The sequence below is a fragment of the Protopterus annectens genome, chromosome 4.part0, assembly GCF_019279795.1.
Source record: "Protopterus annectens isolate FY-2018-M chromosome 4.part0, PAN1.0, whole genome shotgun sequence".
NCBI lineage: Eukaryota > Metazoa > Chordata > Ceratodontiformes > Protopteridae > Protopterus > Protopterus annectens.
The window spans coordinates 1437778737-1437801453 of NC_056733.1; the positions used below are offsets into that span (position 1 = coordinate 1437778737).

The window sequence follows — 22717 nt, forward strand, 5'->3', positions numbered from 1 at the left end:
GACATGCTGGAGGGATAGATTCCTGTCCCAGAGACTTCCCATACTCTGGAACAGGCTACCCATGTATGTCAAGCAAAGTTCTTTATTAGCACTCTTCAAGAAAAATCTTGATGAGTGGATGGGAAATAGGAAATACACCCCGGGGATCACTTCTGTGGCACAGGAAAATAACTTTCTTGGGTGGCGTAAGCCAGGGAACCTTGTTGGCTAGGCTTATGTAGGCCCTTGGGCCGATAGTCTAGTCCTACCTATGAAAATAAGTATCATTTTGCAGTTCTGATTATTTTTACTGTATTTCATAAGAATCCTGTATTATTTGTTACATTTCTTGTACTTTTAGTAGGTTTCCCTGCTGCTGTAATACTTAATTACATTGTATCTGCTAGTTTTATAGGACAGTAGTATCTAGAGTTTGTGGTTTCCCTGCACTTGTGCTCTAAAACCAGCATTTTTACATTGAGGGTTTTTTGACTGCAGTCTTGTGTCAGAAGTGCTCTGTAGTAAACCTGTCCTAGTTGGGGCTGCTGGCAGAATGCTTATTGTGTATCTTCCTGACTAGTCTGTAGGCCTTGCTGTTGTAAAACTTGTTTTTCTGAATCTATATAAGCCCAGTGTTTGCATGGGTTTATGTTCAGTTCCTCAGAGCTGATCCTTGTTTGGCTACTTTGCCTGGGAGTTACAGAGAATCTGTTGCATCTAAAGCCATCCTTTGCTAAAAGAATGAAAATAAGCATACTTTTGCACTTCTGATTATTTTTACTGTATTATTTGTTACGTTTCTCACACTTTATTAGTGTTTCAAAGCTAAACTGTTTCCACTGCTGCTGGAATACTTACTTTAATTTTGTCTGCTAATGTTACACGATTCTAGCATCTTGATTGTGTGGTTTCCATGTACTTGCATTCTAAATTCAGCATTTTTAATTTAAGAGGGTTTTCTGACTACACTCATGTAGCAGAAGTGTGCTGTAGCAAACCAATCTGAGTTGGGAGCTGCTGACCGAAAGCTTATTGTGTATTTTCCTGATTGCTCTATAGACCTTGCTATTGTAAAATTTGTTTTTCTGATTCTGTTTAATCCAGTGTTTGTGCTAGGCTGCTCTCTGCACAGCAATGGTTAGCAGTGCCCTATATAGATGCAAAAGCTTTCAAGTTAAACTTTTCCTTAGAAAACTCTCTGCAACCATTCACAGTCCCCCTGCTGCTCTAGGAGCATCTGAGTTGTGCAGAACAGCATTGCCTTGTCGGATAGTTATAGTTCACACTGAGTATAGCAGCCATCATCCCAGTCCAGAAAAAAATCCACCCACTCTTCTCCTGGGTTAAACTCATAGTAAAAAAAATGAAACCATGGATAGGCACTTTCCTGCTCTGTCTGTGGCCAGCCTGGTAGACATGGGCATCCTGAGGCAATCTAGCAATTATCTCATATATATTGACAACCACTTAATCCTGAAACAAACAAACACAGTATGTGCTAGATGTAGTTACACTATGAAAATGGAGACACAACTCTCACAAACTGACAAGTCAAATGACAAACAGGTTGTCAGCACACACGCATTTCCCTCACTAAATAAGGTGTCAACACATAAAACCACATATGAGGAGGTATTCACAAGTCACTTACCAAAACCTTAGAGGCCTCCCATATGCTGCCATCAGAAATCACATGCAAACAAAACCAAGTTAACACAGTCCACTACACATAAAAAAATATGTCACAAAGTCTCCGCAGGCAAGTCCCTAAGCTGAAACACCACACATTCAATCATCTTGTTCATAGGAAATTTCATTGCGAGACACACTGAAACCTCTCCATCACAAGGTTGGATAAAGAGAGGGTTACAGTCAGTTGCCAGTCAGGAGCCAGGACCTGGGTCAGGCAAGCATTCAGGTCATTCCACCACAAGTACTGGTATGACTCAGTCATAGTCAAAGTGGGTGTGAATAACCTGAGAGATACCTCCCTGGACTGTATGAAGAGAGACATGATGGACCTCTTGGAGTACATGTTTCTGGCAGGTATGAGCATCACATTGAGCAGTATTCTACTTTCACCAAGAATGATACCACAACACAAACAGAAAATGACTGATTTCAGTAATTGACTTAGCTATTGATATCATTCCAAGGGAATTCAGTATTTGTCTGCCTGGGACGACATGATCTACAGACCATGCTGATTTGCCAGAGATGGTCTGCACCTGTCACCATTAGGCTTTTGAATACTGGCCCAAGGTATTAGCCATTCCCATAGTACCTTTTTTTAGGTGGTGCCAAACCAACAGACCTACCAACGTAGCAAATTCTTCTAATGCCAAGTTGAAGGTACTACTGTTCAGTGCTAGGAGTCTTGACAAAAAACTGGACTCCCTGGAAGCTCTTCTCACCCTGGAGAATGCTGATATATGTGCAGTTACAGAGATGTGGTTTAAGGCTGTGGAAAGCACTCTGGCAGTACACGACTACAATGCCTATCAAACAAGCAGACTACCCTCTGAAAAGAAAAAACACAAAAGGAGGAGGTTTTTCAATTAACATAAAAAACAATCACACCTCAAGATTGATCAAGCAGGATGATTGGTTTCTGCTGCTCCACAGCCAGCTGACCACAGGCAAAATCCCCCACTTTATCAATGCTAGCTACAAGTCCCCAACCATGAACCATGAAAACAACTCTACATATCTGAAGTTATTTATTTATTTATTGACATTTGTTAACCGGGTTAGTCCAACTGGGTTTTGGCCCATTTTCAGTGGAGACCCGAGGAGAAAAGCTACAGAAATACATAAAATCAATTTTGATAAAGATAATAGTAACAAAACTCAGGTTACATTCATACAGAATAGTAATAAAACTCAGGTTACATTCATACAGAATAGTATAAAACTCAGGTTACATTCATACAGAATAGTAATAAAACTCAGGTTACATTCATACAGAATAGTAACAAAACTCAGGTTACATTCATACAGAATAGTAATAAAACTCTGGTTACATTCATATAGAATAGTAATAAAACTCAGGTTACATTCATACAGAATAGTAATAAAACTCAGGTTACATTCATACAGAATAGTAACAAAACTCAGGTTACATTCATACAGAATAGTAATAAAACTCAGGTTACATTCATACAGAATAGTAATAAAACTCTGGTTACATTCATATAGAATAGTAATAAAGCTCTGGTTACATTCATACAGAATAGTAATAAAACTCAGGTTACATTCATACAGAATAGTAATAAAACTCAGGTTACATTCATACAGAATAGTAATAAAACTCAGGTTACATTCATAAATTTATTTATATTCCTGTAATGTTGGTTATATGTGAGAAATATATATATATATTTTATAGATATATACTATGCTTGATATAAGATGCATAGATGCAATTTTTATTGAGTGTTGTTGAGTGATCAATATATGTCAGGCTCGTCTATGAATAAGCCGTATACAATGTTGCATTGAAATACTATGTACTAGGCCTTTAAGTCTATGTGCTACATTAAATAATTGATTGTTTTATTCTAATTGTTTAATTGTTTTATCAGTTGAATCTAGAAGATTGATTCAGCTATAAAAGCAAGCAAGAATTAATATATGTTAGATCTGATGAAGCGTGCATGTGGCACATGAAAGCGCTCATCCTTTGTTTTTATGGTCAATAAAACTTGGAATATATTACAACAAGGACGTTTATTTCTTCATGGTGACTTCAACAGTTTACTTTGCCTCAATTCATTCTTTTCTACTTGGCTGTTGAGTACTTCAGGAGGTCTGTGATATTATTCAATTCATATTCATACAGAATAGTAATAAAACTCAGGTTACATTCATACAGAATAGTAATAAACCTCAGGTTACATTCATACAGAATAGTAATAAAACTCAGGTTACATTCATACAGAATAGTAATAAACCTCAGGTTACATTCATACAGAATAGTAGTAAACCTCAGGTTACATTCATACATAATAGTAATAAAACTCAGGTTACATTCATACAGAATAGTAATAAAACTCAGGTTACATTCATAGATAATAGTAATAACACTCAGGTTACATTCATACAGAATAGTAATAAAACTCAGGTTACATTCATACAGAATAGTAATAAAACTCAGGTTACATTCATACAGAATAGTAATAAAACTCAAGTTACATTCATACAGAATAGTAATAAAACTCAGGTTACATTCATACAGAATAGTAATAAAACTCAGGTTACATTCATAGATAATAGTAATAAAACTCAGGTTACATTCATACAGAATAGTAATAAAACTCAGGTTACATTCATACAGAATAGTAATAAACCTTATGTTACATTCATAGAGAATAGTAATAAACCTCAGGTTACATTCATAGAGAATAGTAATAAACCTCAGGTTACATTCATAGAGAATAGTAATAAACCTCAGGTTACATTCATACAGAATAGTAATAAAACTCAGGTTACATTCATAGATAATAGTAATAAAACTCAGGTTACATTCATAGATAATAGTATAAAACTCAGGTTACATTCATACAGAATAGTAACAAAACTCAGGTTACAGTCATACAGAATAGTAATAAACCTCAGGTTACATTCATACAGAATAGTAATAAAACTCAGGTTACATTCATGCAGAATAGTAATAAACCTCAGGTTACATTCATACAGAATAGTAATAAAACTCAGGTTACATTCATAGATAATAGTAATAAAACTCAGGTTACATTCATACAGAATAGTAATAAAACTCAGGTTACATTCATAGATAATAGTAATAAAACTCAGGATACATTCATAGATAATAGTAATAAAACTCAGGTTACATTCATACAGAATAGTAATAAAACTCAAGTTACATTCATACAGAATAGTAATAAAACTCAGGTTACATTCATACAGAATAGTAATAAAACTCAGGTTACATTCATACAGAATAGTAATAAAACTCAGGTTACATTCATGCAGAATAGTAATAAACCTCAGGTTACATTCATACAGAATAGTAATAAAACTCAGGTTACATTCATAGATAATAGTAATAAAACTCAGGTTACATTCATACAGAATAGTAATAAAACTCAGGTTACATTCATAGATAATAGTAATAAAACTCAGGATACATTCATAGATAATAGTAATAAAACTCAGGTTACATTCATACAGAATAGTAATAAAACTCAAGTTACATTCATACAGAATAGTAATAAAACTCAGGTTACATTCATACAGAATAGTAATAAAACTCAGGTTACATTCATACAGAATAGTAATAAAACTCAGGTTACATTCATACAGAATAGTAATAAAAATCAGGTTACATTCATAGAGAATAGTAATAAAACTCAGGTTACATTCATACAGAATAGTAATAAAACTCAGGTTACATTCATGCAGAATAGTAATAAACCTCAGGTTACATTCATACAGAATAGTAATAAAACTCAGGTTACAGTCATAGATAATAGTAATAAAACTCAGGTTACATTCATACAGAATAGTAATAAAACTCAGGTTACATTCATAGATAATAGTAATAAAACTCAGGATACATTCATAGATAATAGTAATAAAACTCAGGTTACATTCATACAGAATAGTAATAAAACTCAAGTTACATTCATACAGAATAGTAATAAAACTCAGGTTACATTCATACAGAATAGTAATAAAACTCAGGTTACATTCATACAGAATAGTAATAAAACTCAGGTTACATTCATACAGAGTAATAATAAAAATCAGGTTACATTCATAGAGAATAGTAATAAAACTCAGGTTACATTCATAGAGAATAGTAATAAAACTCAGGTTACATTCATACAGAATAGTAATAAACCTCAGGTTACATTCATACAGAATAGTAATAAACCTCAGGTTACATTCATACAGAATAGTAACAAAACTCAGGTTACTTTCATACAGAATAGTAATAAAACTCAGGTTACATTCATACAGAATAGTAATAAAACTCAGGTTACATTCATACAGAATAGTAATAAAACTCAGGTTACATTCATACAGAATAGTAATAAACCTCAGGTTACATTCATAAAGAATAGTAATAAAACTCAGGTTACATTCATACAGAATAGTAATAAAACTCAGGTTACATTCATAGATAATAGTAATAAAACTCAGGTTACATTCATACAGAATAGTAATAAAACTCAGGTTACATTCATACAGAATAGTAATAAACCTCAGGTTACATTCATACAGAATAGTAATAAAACTCAGGTTACATTCATACAGAATAGTAATAAAACTCAGGTTACATTCATAGATAATAGTAATAAAACTCAGGTTACATTCATACAGAATAGTAATAAAACTCAGGTTACATTCATAGAGAATAGTAATAAAACTCAGGTTACATTCATACAGAATAGTAATAAAACTCAGGTTACATTCATACAGAATAGTAATAAACCTCAGGTTACATTCATAAAGAATAGTAATAAAACTCAGGTTACATTCATACAGAATAGTAATAAAACTCAGGTTACATTCATAGATAATAGTAATAAAACTCAGGTTACATTCATACAGAATAGTAATAAAACTCAGGTTACATTCATACAGAATAGTAATAAACCTCAGGTTACATTCATACAGAATAGTAATAAACCTCAGGTTACATTCATACAGAATAGTAATAAAACTCAGGTTACATTCATACAGAATAGTAATAAAACTCAGGTTACATTCATAGATAATAGTAATAAAACTCAGGTTACATTCATACAGAATAGTAATAAAACTCAGGTTACATTCATACAGAATAGTAATAAAACTCAGGTTACATTCATACAGAATAGTAATAAAACTCAGGTTACATTCATACAGAATAGTAATAAACCTCAGGTTACATTCATACAGAATAGTAATAAAACTCAGGTTACATTCATACAGAATAGTAATAAAACTCAGGTTACATTCATAGATAATAGTAATAAAACTCAGGTTACATTCATACAGAATAGTAATAAAACTCAGGTTACATTCATACAGAATAGTAATAAACCTCAGGTTACATTCATAGAGAATAGTAATAAACCTCAGGTTACATTCATACAGAATAGTAATAAAACTCAGGTTATATTCATACAGAATAGTAATAAACCTCAGGTTGCATTCATAGAGAATAGTAATAAAACTCAGGTAACATTCATAGAGAATAGTAATAAAACTCAGGTTACATTCATAAAGAATAGTAATAAACCTCAGGTTACATTCATACAGAATAGTAATAAAACTCAGGTTACATTCATAGATAATAGTAATAAAACTCAGGTTACATTCATAGATAATAGTAATAAAACTCAGGTTACATTCATACAGAATAGTAATAAAACTCAGGTTACATTCATAGATAATAGTAATAAAACTCAGGATACATTCATAGATAATAGTAATAAAACTCAGGTTACATTCATAGATAATAGTAATAAAACTCAGATTACATTCATACAGAATAGTAATAAAACTCAGGTTACATTCATACAGAATAGTAATAAAACTCAGGTTACATTCATACAGAATAGTAATAAAACTCAGGTTACATTCATAGAGAATAGTAATAAAACTCAAGTTACATTCATACAGAATAGTAATAAACCTCAGGTTACATTCATACAGAATAGTAATAAACCTCAGGTTACATTCATACAGAATAGTAACAAAACTCAGGTTACTTTCATACAGAATAGTAATAAAACTCAGGTTACATTCATACAGAATAGTAATAAAACTCAGGTTACATTCATACAGAATAGTAATAAAACTCAGGTTACATTCATACAGAATAGTAATAAAACTCAGGTTACATTCATACCGAATAGTAATAAAACTCATAGATAATAGTAATAAAACTCAGGTTACATTCATAGATAATAGTAATAAAACTCAGGTTACATTCATACAGAATAGTAATAAAACTCAGGTTACATTCATACAGAATAGTAATAAAACTCAGGTTACATTCATACAGAATAGTAATAAAACTCAGGTTACATTCATGCAGAATAGTAATAAAACTCAGGTTACATTCATAGATAATAGTAATAAAACTCAGGTTACGTTCATACAGAATAGTAATAAAACTCAGGTTACATTCATACAGAATAGTAATAAAACTCAGGTTACATTCATACAGAATAGTAATAAAAATCAGGTTACATTCATACAGAATAGTAATAAAAATCAGGTTACATTCATAGATAATAGTAATAAAACTCAGGTTACATTCATACAGAATAGTAATAAAACTCAGGTTACATTCATAGAGGTATCAAATACATGTAAGTAGACAATACAAAAAATATTATGCTATACCTTTCTTTTTTTTTTTTTATAGAACTGTGAATAAGGTGTGATGGGGGTAAAGTTTTCATTGCTTTAAAGGGTGTATTAGAGAGGAGGGGAACTAGGTAGAGTCGTGGCAGGGGCATGTTCTGGAGTTGAATAGATAGGTTTTTAGTTCGTTTTTGAAATGAGAGGTATGAGAGATGGAGCGTATGCTGAAGGGAAGTTTGTTCCAAGCATGGGCAATAGAGTGTAGAGTTTGCCTACAGACTTTTTTGGTTGGTATATATCAAGTAGCTGTTGATTTGAAGTATGAAGGGACTGTGGTGGAGTGTACAGAGAGATAAGGGAAGAAAGAGATGAACAGAGTGAAGGTTTATAGAGTATTGAGTAAAGAATGTGAAATTGATAGAGTAGAAATATTTGTGGAAGTTCAAGCCAGTGTAAGGAGTCTAATACAGTGCAGTGATGTGAGTTATGTGGGGAGTTAGTGATGAATCTGGCAATTTTATGGTGGGTTTGTTGGAGTTTATGCATAGTGGTGGTCTGTATGTTGGTTAGAACTGGAGCTGCATAGAGGAGGGTGGGGAGGAGGAGTGATTTTCCCAGGCTGAGTCTGGTGTTAGGGGTGAGATATTTTTTGTTGCGATATAGTGGCCCTCATTTTTGATGGGTTTTCTTTATAGATTGAAGTATGTGAAGGTTAAATTTTAGTTCATCAATGATGACTCCTAAAAGTTTGGGATGATTATCTGGTAGGATTGTAGTGTTTTTGAGAGATGTTATGACAAAGAAGGATTTGTGGTGAGAGAGAGAGCGGGGAAGAAAAAGTAAGAATTTTGTTTTTTTGGGGGTTAAGAATTAGTAGGTTGTCCGAAAGCCATTGTTCAGTGGTTAGTAGAGCATGTTGGATTTGGGTGTGTAGATCAGGGATGTTGTTTTGCTAATAGATATAAGTGTGGAGTTGTCAGCATACTGAATAAGGGAAGATTCTTTACAAGAGGTGTGCAGATTGTTGGTGAAGATGTTAAATAGCAGTGGTCCTAAGATGGAGCCTTGGGGTACCCCAGTGGAGATAGGAAGAAAAGGAGAGCAGGATGAGAGCCATTTGACAGATTGTTCTCTGCCAGACAAGTAGCTAGAGAACCAGTTGAGTGGGGGGGGGGTATAGGTGAAGTTTGCCAAGTTTGGCTAGTACAATAGGATGAGAGACAGTATCGAAAGCTTTGGAAAGGTCAAGAAAGAGGCAGGAAATGAGTTTGTTGTTATCTAAGGCTTCAGCAGTGGTGTAAGTGAAGGAGAGGAGTGCAGTGGTAGTGCTATGATGGGGACGAAAGCCATATTGAGTAGGGGTAAGTAAGTTGTGGTTGAGGAGGTGTTTGAGAAGTTGGGTGTGAATACATTTTTCTAGCAGTTTGGAGAGTGGGGATAGAACAGCAATGGATCAATAGTTGGAATAGGTGGAATACCCACCTTTGTGCAGGGGGATTGTATAGAAAGACTTACATGGAGTAGGGACAGTTGATTCGAGAATAGATCTATTTATTAGTATGGTTATGGGATAGGCAATTGAGTCAGCAGCGAGTTTCAGAAAGGAGGGAAGTAGGTTGTCTGTGGAAGGAGAGCACAGTTTAAGCTTGTGCAGTAGAGACTTAATATAAGCTATGGGAACTGGCTCAAAGGAGAATGAAGGTGTGTTTTGGGGATTTGGAGGGTTGGGTATAGTAGTAGAGTTAGAATTGGTGGTTACAAGATTTTTGATGGAGGAGATAAGGTGTTTATTTAGGAGGGTATCCGTTTCCTCAGGGGATGTGTTAGGGTAGGGGGAGGGAGTGGTGGGCCTTCCAGGATATAGGATGTTGTTAATAGTTGACCAATATTTGTGAGGGTTTGATGTGTTGTTGAGCTGAGAGGAGGTGTAATATGTCTTTTTGTCATTTATAATTTGTTTTTTGGCTAGGTTTCTCAGCTGTCTATTTTATGAGGAGAGGTGGCTGTTGTGATTTAGTCCAGGCTTTCCAAGTACTATTTCTTTGTTTCATAAGGGACTTAGTTTATTTGGAAAGCCATGGGGCATGTTTAGATTTAACTCTGTTGTTCCTGGAGGGTGCTAGGGAGTCTAATGTACTCAAGAAGATGTTATTGAAAGTAGTTACTGCATCGTTCAGGGGGAGCTGTTGAAGAATGGACCAGTCTATACTTTGGAGGATGGATTTGAACTTGGATACATTGAAACTAGATAGTTTTCGACAGTCTTTGATTAGATGGGGTATAGTGGTATGGGAGTTTTGCCTTAAGATAGAGGTAGGGAGATGGTCACTGAGAGAATCGGGCAGGGTGGATGGATTGCGATAGTGGTGGGGGGCATTGGTGAGGATCCAGTCTATGGTGGAGCTAGATGTGGAGTTCTTGGAGAAGTGAGTGGGGAAGAGATAAGTTGGTGGTAGCCATGTAGGTGGATACTATGTTGGGGAGAGTCAGTGGAGAGTTTAGACCAGTCTATGTTGACATCGCCGAGTATAAGGGTCTCATAAGGTATATTGTCAGAAAACCAGGCTAGAATATTTTCAAGAATAGGTAGATTGTTACCAGGAGGTATGTAGATGGTGGCTATTGCAAGTTTTTTGTGAGCATTGAGATGGCAGTTACAGATTATGAGCTCTGCAGGGAGGAAGTCTGGAGATGGGGAAGGGTATGGTGAGAGGTTAAGGTTGTTAGAGTAAAGGATGACTACGCCATCCCATTTTTTTGGGTTGGTCTATCAGAGCAGAAAATGTTATAGCCAGGGGAAAGAATTTCATTGAGATTTGAGGCTTAATCCAAGTTTCAGATAGGGAAAGGATGTGGGGGGGGGGGGGTGGGTATTATGAGCTATCCATGAGTGAAGTTCAATGATCTTATTTCTTAGGCTCTGGATGTTAAGGGAGTATATAGTTAAGTATTTGGATGGAGAGGGTTTTGTGACTGAGGCTGGGTAGTCTTAGAAGAGTCCAGAGGGGACAGTGAGGGGGAGGTTTTGGTGGGAGAGAAGGGAGTGAGAGAAGAGGAGGGGCCAGGGTTAGGATGGATGTCACCATCATGTAGTAGATTGGTAATGAGAGGAAGGTGTGCTGTGGGGGTGAAGTGGAATTTGAGTAGTTTGAATTTTGCCTTCTATGAAGGTTTAAGAATTTCTAGTAAGGATAGTTTATGTAGGCTTGAGGTAGGGATATTAAAGAGGTTTGGGGAGATATAGAGAGATGAAGTAGATGTAGGGGAATTGTATGATTGAGATGTAGGGGAGCATAGGTATGAGTTAGGGAGGTGTATATGATAGGAGATACTGATTGAGAGTGAAAGGAGTAGTATAGATTGTAGCAGTAGATATTGCATGTTAGGGGAAGGGGTGTATTAGGTAGGAAGTAAGTGGGAGGAGAATATGATGTAGAGGAATTTATGATAATAGGCTTACCAGGGATAATTGGTGGGAGTGGGAAGAAATTGGAGTTTTATTTGCTAGTTGTACAGGAAGGGGAGAGATAGATAGGTATAAAGGAAATTGTCATAGGAGTGGGTGGGAATGGGGGTAGGGTAGGGGAGCAAAGTGAGCCCGAGCGTAGCAAGGGCAAATGGAGCGGGGCTACACCCGCAAGGAAGGACTCAGAAAACAATCAAGGAAGCAGGACAGATATGAGAGAAGGAGAGATAGGGGTTATTAGGTAAGGACAGAGGTATCTGGGCTGAAAATGGAGTAGGAATGTATGGGTATGGCACCTTTAGTGAAGCAGCAGGAGAGTAGTATATAGGTTGGGAAGAAAGTAGTGGCAATAGAGGAAGCTTTGTTAGAGAGAAACAGAGAGACCGTGTCTGGTAATCAGTTATGGGCACTTCACTTTAGGGGTGGATATATGCAGAGGAGTAAAAAAGATTAGAGGGAGGTGGGGAAAGAGATAGAAAGTCTGGTAGGAAGAAGGAGAGGACTTCAGGGTGTGGTCAGAAGGTGAGATGCAGCCACCACAGTGGTAAATACAAGATAGTTGTTAGTAGATATCTTACACAGGTGAGGTGTACATACTTAGGATGTGTCACACTAGAGAGGGGTATACACAGAGGTTCTTTGCCATTGGTAAGTTCCAGCTAATGTGGGCCAGTGGGAGGCAGGGATGCACAGATGGCTTGACTATACCTGAAAAAAAAATGAGACAAGGTAAGAGTTAGGGGAGGAATGGAGGTAAAGCAGTTGGAGCACAGGAGATAAGACTAGGTGTTATGGAGTTAGATATGAGGGTGTTTATCTGTTTGAATATGTAGGGTGTAGGGGTACTACAGTGTGTGAGAGTTAGGTTACTGAAAATGTCGGTGTACACTATAATGTTGTAAAGTGGAGGGAAATAGGTTCAAGTTGAATGCAGGATAGGTCAGTTGATTGCAGAGTATGGTTGGGAGGTAGGTGAGCAGTAGTAAAATGTGTTGTAACTACCTAGGGCAGTGCAGTAAAAAGCAGTACAATACATTGAATGAATAGCTTTGACAAAGATATACAACAGATAAGTATACACAAACAGCAGTATTTCACATGGTATGGAGGTGCCACAGGGACTACTGTATACAAGTTAGTCCTAGGCTAAGTAGAAAGCACAGATTTAGAATTGGTAGCTTAAGTTAGCAACAAATCATCTAGCAGCAGGCATGGGCTATACATACAATTGGTAACACTGACTGGAGAAAATCAGAAATCTTGTTCTGAGTAAGAGTAGTAAAAGTATGGTAGATTTTTATGTTTCTTTCTTTTTTAAGTTTAAAAGAAACATACATTTAACATCCTAAAAAAGGGCAGTAGGAGAACATTGTCGACAGCTGCAGCAAACAACAGATAGATAATGTGCATTAACTGGGGGAGGGGAGAGCCATTACAAAAGAATAGTGAGGGAATAAGAGCAGGAGTAGTGTTCCAGCATGTGGTAAAAACACCAGGAGCACTTCCACTGGGGCTTGTAGCTGCATTGAAGTAGGGGTGTAAAAATGGCAGTGTACCGAGTACAAATATTTACTGATATTGGAATCATTTGCCATTCAGCCCAGCACACTACTCATGAGTGATTTTAACTACCCCTCCATAAACTGGGAAACATAACTATGACATAACTATGACTAACATGCAGGCTCAGAGATTCCTGGACTTTGTCATTGCAAATGCTGTGGAACAACTGGTCTGCAGTCCCACTGGGGGCTCAAATCCCGTGATATTTTTTTCTTCCTTGCTGCTGACTCCTTAACTGCATTCCCTCAACTTGCCCTCTATTGGTCAAGTTTATCTTTTTCATCTTCATACTGACAGCATACTGTTAAAAGTCTTGCATGCTGCATTAAATGGTTGCAACGAAACTCGCTCATCACACAGCTCTGTTCTCTTACCTTGCAGTATTTCCTTATCTGCAAGCTATCGGTCAAGTTTGTCTTTTTCATCTTCATACTGACAGTAAACTGTTAAAAGTCCTGCATGCTGCATTAAACGGTTGCAACGAAACTCGCTCATCACACAGCTCTGTTCTCTTACCTTGCAGTATCTCCTTATCTGCAAAGTATGTTGGCTTAATTTTTACATTTTACAATATACTTATTTAAGGCATTATTTACTGTACTCTCTATCAAGTTGGTATACTGTAAAGTAGCTTGGTAGCAAGGACCCCCCCCCCCATTTCTCCCATTTCTTAATAGACTGCCTGTTAGTTTCAACAAAATTATGTCTATTATATGCTGGACTCTAGCCTGTGTTAAGATATTTCTTACCCAGCCTGTGCTAAGATATTTCTTACCCAGCCTGTTTTAAGTTATTTCTTACCTGATAGTACTATACAACAAAACCTCCTATTCTTACTATGAACAGTACATAGCCTTATTCTGTTAGAGTTTTTAGTGATTGTGCTTGACTCTGGGCTTGGCTCTAGCCACACCTACATAGAGTGCTGCAAACTCTCATAACCTCCATCCCACCAATTAGATCTCTGCAGGAGGTGATATTACCTACTGGGACTCCAGGCCCCATTTTCAAACTGTTTTCTTCCTTGCTGCTAACTCCTTAACTGCATTCCCTCAGCTTGCTCTGTACGTTATTTTACTTGTTTACCTGTTTTGTTCTACTCTTCTCCCTACAGCTGCACGTGTAATTAAGCCTTCCCACTACGGTCCAGGAAATAACCCCTAAAGGACTTCCATTACGGGACACTACCACAACCTTCTAAGGAACTTCCAAACTATAGCCCCATCAGATAAAATATAAAGTGTATGTACTGCAATCTTTTACTAGTGCTTACCACCGTGGTGCCTGTGCTTTACCCCGGGCTTGTCAAGCAGCCTTCAGCGGTCCTTAACTCCCCTTATCTCCTATACTACCCCATATATATTTTTACCACTAGGTAGCACTGCTCTCCCACTTATTGATTAAGATCTCCTAAATCTATTTTCCTTCTCTCCTAAGCTATCCCCCACTCCCATTCATACTTGCCCCACTGGCCTGCTTTGACTTGACTTGAGCTGTATTTCACCACCTTACTCCCCTCAGCCTCGTTTTCCCCTGCTGTCCCTGCACTTCATTCACAAAGCACACTTTTCTGCTTCAGCTGGCTGATTGGTTTCAGCCAGCCACCTTCTCTTTAGCTCTTTCCGCTCCGTTTGCCCTATGGGCTCACTCCGCTCCCCTACCCTGCACCCAATTCTCACCCGCCTCTGTACTCCTACCTTTATTGGAACCCTAAACCGCTCCCCCTCTCTATCAACCAAATACCTCCTCCACAGCCCCAACCCCCTTTTCTCTCTATCAACTAATCATCTCCTCTACAGCCCCACCCCCTTTTTCTCCACCTGCCTATCTCAGTCACTCCTCCTGTCCCACCTAACTCCCTAATTCATCTCCCACTACTATATCTTTACACTTACCCACCATGCCTGGACTCCTACCTCAAACCATTCTCACCCCAACTATCTGCATTTTAGTCTTACTCCCTTTATATCTCACTACCTCCTACTCCCACAACCTACTCCACCCACCCTTCCTGTCCTATCCCCCCACTCCCAACCTCCTTTCTTATCACTCAAAAACACACTTCCACAACATATCCCCTTCACTAATTCAACCCAACCCACACCACTACTTCAAAATAAAATGATTTCCCCCCTCAACTAAGTACTACACTTTTAAGCTAATACTTTACTTCCCACAACTACTAAACACCAAATCAAAAATACTACTACCCTTCCTCAACTACCTCTGCTTAGCTGGAGACATACATCCAAATCCTGGACCAAACACTACCTGTACTGCTAATCTCCGCACCTCAAACTATAAAGCTAACCATAAATACCTCAAATTCTTCACCATTAATACACAAAGGTTAAGAACTAAAGTAACCCAGTTCCATGCCTGGTTGAACTACAACCAACTTGACATTGTAGCCATTTCAGAAACATGGCTGAAACCTCACATTAGTGACTCTGAAATCCTTCCTCCTGGATTCCAATCCCTCAGACATGACCGCCCAAACAGAAAAGGTGGTGGGGTAGCCTTAATCTACTCTAACCTACTATCCATCACTCCATACCCTAATCCTATCCCCACATTCAATAATTCAGAACTAGTAACAGGCCTGCTAAAAGTAAATAACCACCAAAGCATTTGGATCATTGCTCTCTATATCCCCCCGGTAACAACACCACTACTCTGGAGGGCATACTCCTCTAGACCTCGACCAATATTAAGCAGGCGTCCTATATACTTGGAGAAGTAAACATCGATTGGAATAAAATCAATAACCCCAATCCCACCATATCCATTAATCTGTTTAACTATACACAAATTACTAACTCCATCACCAGGCCCAATAAAACATACCCCCCCAGGTACCAAACTAGACTGGATCCTAGCTTCCCATCCCAATAAAATCTTAAACTCTGGCATCACACCCGACCCTATAGGAGACCACTTGCCAGCATTTATCTACCGAGCTACCCACTCCTCTCCCCACCTACACCAAGTCATCCACACACATAAACTCACAAACCTTGACCCAACTACCTTCTCTAACTCCCTGAAACAAACAAATTGGAACCCACTAAAAACCCTTCCACTAGATAATGCCATAGAATTTTTCAACTCCTCCTTTTTAAACATCCTCAACTCCCTAGCACCACCAAGAACAAAAAGAGTAAAAACCAAATCCACCCCTTGGCTAACCAAAGATACCAAAAAAGAGACAAATCCTGGAAAACATACCATCAAAAAAAGCAGCCTGAAACTTTCCTTAAATATAAACAACTCCGCAACCTTGCTAAAAAACAAATAATCAGAGACAAAAAGTCTTACTGTATTAAACTCCAATCTAACCAATCTAAAAGCCCAAAACAATTCTGGAACTCCATTAATTCTCTTCTCAACCCAGGTACCAAAAGCAACCCCTGCCCTGACACCAGCAAATCTGACCCTGAAATAGCCTCTCAATTCAACTCCTTCTTCACTAACTCCATAGTTGAACTGACCAAAACCTTCCCTAACAATAACCCCTCCCCTCAATCCACACTTTCATCACCACCACCTACAACACCCTCCGCCCCAACCCTCCACCTATATTCAACCTTAAACCCATCTCAACATCCTATATAAAAAAATTACTCTCCAAATTAAAACCTTGCTCCAATGCCCCTGACAATATCCCATCCTCCTTCATAAAAATAGCCGCAGATAGTATCACTCTTCCCATTAGCATCCTGATCAATAGATCCATGCTAGAATCTTATGTTCCCAAACTATGGTGCACTGCCTTCATTCTACCTCTCCATAAAGGAGGCAAAAACAATAAGATCTCCAACTTCCACCCCATTGCTATCCTGTCCCCAATTTCCAGACTACTAGAAAAACGTATTCACATTCAGCTCATGCCATTCGTAGCCAATAACCAACTAATCACTCCAGCCCAACACGGCTTCCGTCCAGGCCATAGTACAACCACTGCATTTCTCTCCTTCCTAGAGACAATAAATCTTGCCCGGGACTCTGGAAAAATAGTTTCTACTGTTCTTCTAGATCTGTCCAAGGCATTCAATAGCATCTCCTAAACCATCACTCCGACCTTAATCTGTCCCAGAATACCTTATCCTGGTTTTCTAGCCACCTCTCCAATAGATCTCAAGCTGTAAAATGGGGGACAGGCACCTCAGCCTTCCTTCCCACCCCCACTGGGGTTCCCCAGGGATCCATACTCGGTCCAGTGCTGTTTAACATCTTTATTAACAATTTCCACAAAGCCATACCCAATACCAAAATTGTACAATATGCAGAGGATTCCACATTAATCTGCAGTGCCACCAACCTCCCAGAGTTTCAGAAACTGACCCAAGCTGCTTTCTCCACCACTGAAAATTGGATGCTTCAGAATCACCTCTCACTAAATGCCAATAAATCCAAAATACTATTATTCTCTCCCTCAAAAGCTTCTCCTCTTGATAAAAACTCATTCCAAATCATTAGCCAAAACAACTCCACTATAGAGGTTGTTCCCTTTGCCAAACTACTTGGGGTCACTATTGATGAACACCTGAAATTCGACACTCACATTCAGCAAAACATTAAGAAAACCCATTTAAAACATGGTATGCTATACAGGAGCATCCAGTTTCTCTCTCCTTCCACCATACAAATGCTTGCCACTATCTATCTACTCCCCTCACTAGTGTATGGCACTCTTCTATTAACTAACTTATCTGCCACACTCACTTCAAAATTGGAAGTCTGTTATAATAAGATTTCTAAATTTGTCACCAAAGCCAAATACTACTCCCATCACTGTATTGCTGTTAATTTGTTACACTGGCTTGAACTCTCCAACCATCTAGACTATCTTCAGATTACCACAGCCCACAAACTAATCTTTCAACCCTCTAAGTGCCCTGCTGTGTGCAACATCCTTCTCCCCTACACCCCTCAGAGAACTCTCACATCTCCTCACCAAAACCTAATCTGTGTCTGAAAACCCAATCGCCCTGCTGGTCAACTCCTGCTATCCTTTTCCAAAAAATGGAATTCTCTTCCTTCCTCTCTAAGGACCTGTGCACACTTTGAAAACTTTAAATCTCAGTTACATTCCTACCTTTACTCTAACAGAAAATGCAACTGCATTCTCCCCACCTAGTCCTGTAATTCTCTCTCCACCTCTAAACCCCTCTCCAGCTATGATTACTAGCCTTTCTAACTATGATCTATAGGCTACCACACATATGTACATATTGTAAATATCAAATTTGTACCATGTACCTAAAAATTTACACCTGCTCTCTAACATGAAATGTATCTAATGGTAGCATGTACCTAAGAAATTACACCTGCTCTGTAGCATGAAACATAATTGTAAATTATTCTTCTTTTCTATATTGTATCTGTATCTAAACTTTGTAACATGGAGATTTTCTCCCCAGGCCTCCACTAAAAATGGGCTCCCTGAGCCCAGTGGACATCCCTGGTCATCAAACTGGAAATAAATAAATAAATAAATATAGTACTCACAAACATGGGGCAGGATTGCACTCCCCCCAGCATAATGCCCTCATTGATAAGATCAGATCAGAAATCTGTCTCCTTTGAAATAAATGTAACGGTAGAACCCCCACCAAACCCTAAAACCCTAAAGAATTTTTCCATTACAAATTACCTTCTATTAAATAATAGCATAGGTAATATTAAAGTTCCCCCAACCCAGAAAACATGGAGGCCTATGCAGAAGTATACACAAATGGCCTGTACAACCACTTAAAGAACTGCACTAGAAATGGCAGTACCTGACCAAAGTAAACCCAAGTCTAGCTAGAAAATCAAGTCACCCTGGTGGACTCCTGTCATAAATAGACTGTACAAAAGAAGGAAGACATTCCTGTCTAGATGTAAGAGGGAGGGTGCACAACAGAGAAAAAAATCCCTCTTTAGGCTCAACAGGCAAATCAGGGATCTAATCAAGTCTTCAAAAGCTAGATACGAGACTAAAATAGCCTCCCAACCAAAGGATAACCACAAAGCATTCTTTCAGTTATGTCTGAAATCTTAAGGGAGACACTCAACAATGTCCTGAACTGGCTGTAGATGGCACTACATTTACTCAGCCAGGAGAAATAGCAAATTTGCTGGCCAATAAATTCAGCTCAGATTTCACTCTCTCATCATCTCCGGTCACTCCCCATGAAATACTACCTACTATTTCTTTGCTGTTATCACAAAAGGACAGATCTAAAGCTAGAAACATGGCATCAGTGTGCCTGATAGAATCTCAGGGTGCCTGTTAAGTAGCTTGAAACATGACCTATCAAACTAACTTGGATCTCTATTTAACCACAGTCTCCAGACAGGCTTTTTCCCAGTAGAGTGGAAGACAGCAACAGTCATCCCTCTGCACAAGGGGGGACCATTAAAGGACCCAGGAAACTACTAACCCATAAGTCTGACTAGCCTCATATGCAAGGCTATGGAAAGGATCATCACTGACCTAATTAACAATGACATAGGAAATCACTAAACTGTAGACCTGACCCAGTTTGGCTTCATCAAAGACAGATCTTGCCTGCTGAATTTAGTGGACTTCTTTGAGAAGGTCACCAAGGCCATTGATGAGGGTAAGTCAGTGCATACCATCTACTTTGACCTGGCCAAGGCATTTGACACAATACCCCACTTAGATATTATGTTTAAACTCACAAAATTGGGCATAAACCTTTACATCACCAAAAGGATAGTGAAATGCTCACATATAGGACACATGTTATTAGAGCGGAGGAATCCCCATCCAGCAAGAGACCAGTCACCAGTAGAATACCACAGGCTGCTGTTAGCGGTATACTTCTCAGACATCAGGCAGATGTGGATGGCCTTTGGGTGATCAGGTTTGCTGATGACTTCAAGTTGGGGTAATCACTGACTTCCCAAATGATGTTGATATCCTACAGAAAGGACTAACGCAAGCTAATGATTGGTGTCAGAGCCATGGCCTCAAACTAAATGCGAAGAAATGCATAGTAATACCCCTTGGGAAATCAAATACCCCTACAAATTACAACATTGATAGCAGCCCCCTAAAAGTGGACCCAGTGGTGAGAGATCTGGGTACTCAGATAGATAGTAATCTGAACTTTGATCACCATGTGTCCACGGTGGTGAGGAAATCCTTCCATGTGGCTCAGGTTATAAGTAAGTGCTTGGCATCCAGATCTAAAGATGTCATATTAACACTGTACTTGGCCTTCATCAGACCGATAATTGAGTACAGTGCATCCTTTGATAGGTACCTCAGTAGGCACCTGCAACAGTTGGAGCATCCTCAAAGGTATTTTTACCAAAGACATACAGGGTATAGCCAACATGTCATAGGTGGACAGATTAAAAACCCTGTCACTGTATTCAGTTTCCTACTGATTTCTGAGGGGTGATCTATGCCTGACCTACAGGGCAGACTCTGACACAGCCCTGATGAAAATGTTGCTTATGCTCAAAAGTAACTGCATGATGGTTACGCGTTCCAAGGATCTAAACCTGATCTTTGACATGAATAGATCATGCCGGAGATGTGTCCCAAAGATTGCTCCTCCTCTGGATTACGCTTCCTATTCACATGAAGCGGAGACCTTCCCTGACCATCTTCAAGCACAATCTGGACCAATGGATGGGAAACGCCAAATTCACTCTTGGGTGGCGCCCATGTCCCTTATGGACAAAGGCAGTCTGTAAAAATTGTCAAAGCTCTGGTTGCTCCCCCTTGTTATCTTTTGTCTAGGGATAGAAAATTGGATAAAATGTGGGCAAAACTGGCTAGGCTTGTAAGGGCTCTTGAACCATTAGCCTAGAAATCTCCTATCAATCTATGAACCTATAGTAACAGGTTATGATTGTTGAGACCTGATCATAACTCTTTGTGGTACATGGAGTTTTATCTACTCCGTGTGCTACCAGTTACAAAAGAAAAAAAGAGCAACGTGTTTTACCGGCTTTAAAAGCCAGTAAAGCACTTAGTGAGTGCTATAAACGAAGGCAGAAAATCAGGGACAGTTTTTGAATCTTATTCTAATATAGTCAAGTACGTTACTTACAGACTGATGTCTGTAATGTTCTGGGAACAAAACAAAAATATGTGCCAAGATATTCAGCACACTTAAGAGTAAATGAACGTCCCTTGCCTGAGAATTGACTGTAATAGTGCTTAGGATGTGTGTGTACCAAATGTTACACATACCTCTGTAAGCGTTATTATGGTCAGATCTTGCGCTACAGTAGCACGTAACAGGTTAATCCTTTTTTCCAATTTTGGAGCATAATCATGGTGCTCCATGCACTACAGTGTTATTCTAGGTTATGGAGAAGGAATTATAACTAGATGCCCTGTGAGGTGGTCATTTTATATTGTTTGATTTAGCAACTTAGTATCATAGTGTAAAACATAATAGTGGTTTCACAATGATTTGTTGCAAAGTTTGTTAGAGTGAAACGATACAAGATGATCATTTTGGTTTTGCTATTGTACTAGTGAAGTAGATTATTCATAAAAATATGCAGATATATTTTACATTATGTATGTAATGATCAATAAAGAGGATTAAAAAAAGTGAGACAAAATATTTAAATAAAGTGCATGTAGACTTTGCTTCAGAGACCAGATGAAGTGAAATATTATACATAATGTAGCGGCTGTAACTGGTAAAGCTTAACTAACTACAGATAACTGAATGATATATGAATGTGAATAGTATTCTTCAATTTTCTTTATAAATGGTTGCAGTATCAGCTAAAACTATTACTTCTTCTACTGTTGAAAATCCTCAGACTCCTGTCTGGTGCTCACTGTCCATTCTTCTCAATCTGTCAACAGTGATCCATTTAACAGTTTATTTTATTGTGCTGTGTTGCAGTATTTGTAACCAAATATATATTTTACAGAAAGATGGTGGGTGCAATAAAATGACTTGTGGTCGCTGTGGAAGTTTCTTCTGCTGGGTCTGCTTAGCTCATCTGAAACAAAATCCATATGACCACTTCCAGGATCCAGATTCGCCATGCTCATCTCAACAGTATGTTTATACTTCTATTTTTTTTTACATTTTTCTGAGTTATAATGCATCTATTTTTAGCTATGTGATCTAAATAGTACTATATTTTGCTTTTTAAACTTCTTTATAAAGGGTATCTAAAGACGTTGGACTATTTACATGCAAGAGTTTGGAAAGAATATATGGCAATGCTGAAAGCTGACTTGCAGTAGAGTAGTAGTGTTGTATTAGGATGTGATGATTTGATGGGATAATAGTGACAGGAGTAGGGGTGGTTTGTGAAACAGCACATTATGTACAGTGAACTACATCAGTCATTCATCCTGTTAGACCTTGTGGGGAAACGTTATATGTA

At 38.1% G+C, this 22717-nt stretch overlaps 1 protein-coding gene across 3 annotated transcripts in view; it reads left to right on the forward strand.

Moving 5' to 3' along the window:
* LOC122799897 (E3 ubiquitin-protein ligase RNF14-like) overlaps positions 1-22717 on the forward strand; it is a 1216993-nt gene that overhangs the window by 1162149 nt on the left and 32127 nt on the right. For all 3 annotated transcript variants that reach the window (XM_044069279.1, XM_044069281.1, XM_044069280.1), the window contains one exon: positions 22253-22383. In XM_044069279.1, coding sequence (XP_043925214.1) covers positions 22253-22383 — 131 coding nt within the window. The remainder of the gene's footprint in view (positions 1-22252; positions 22384-22717) is intronic.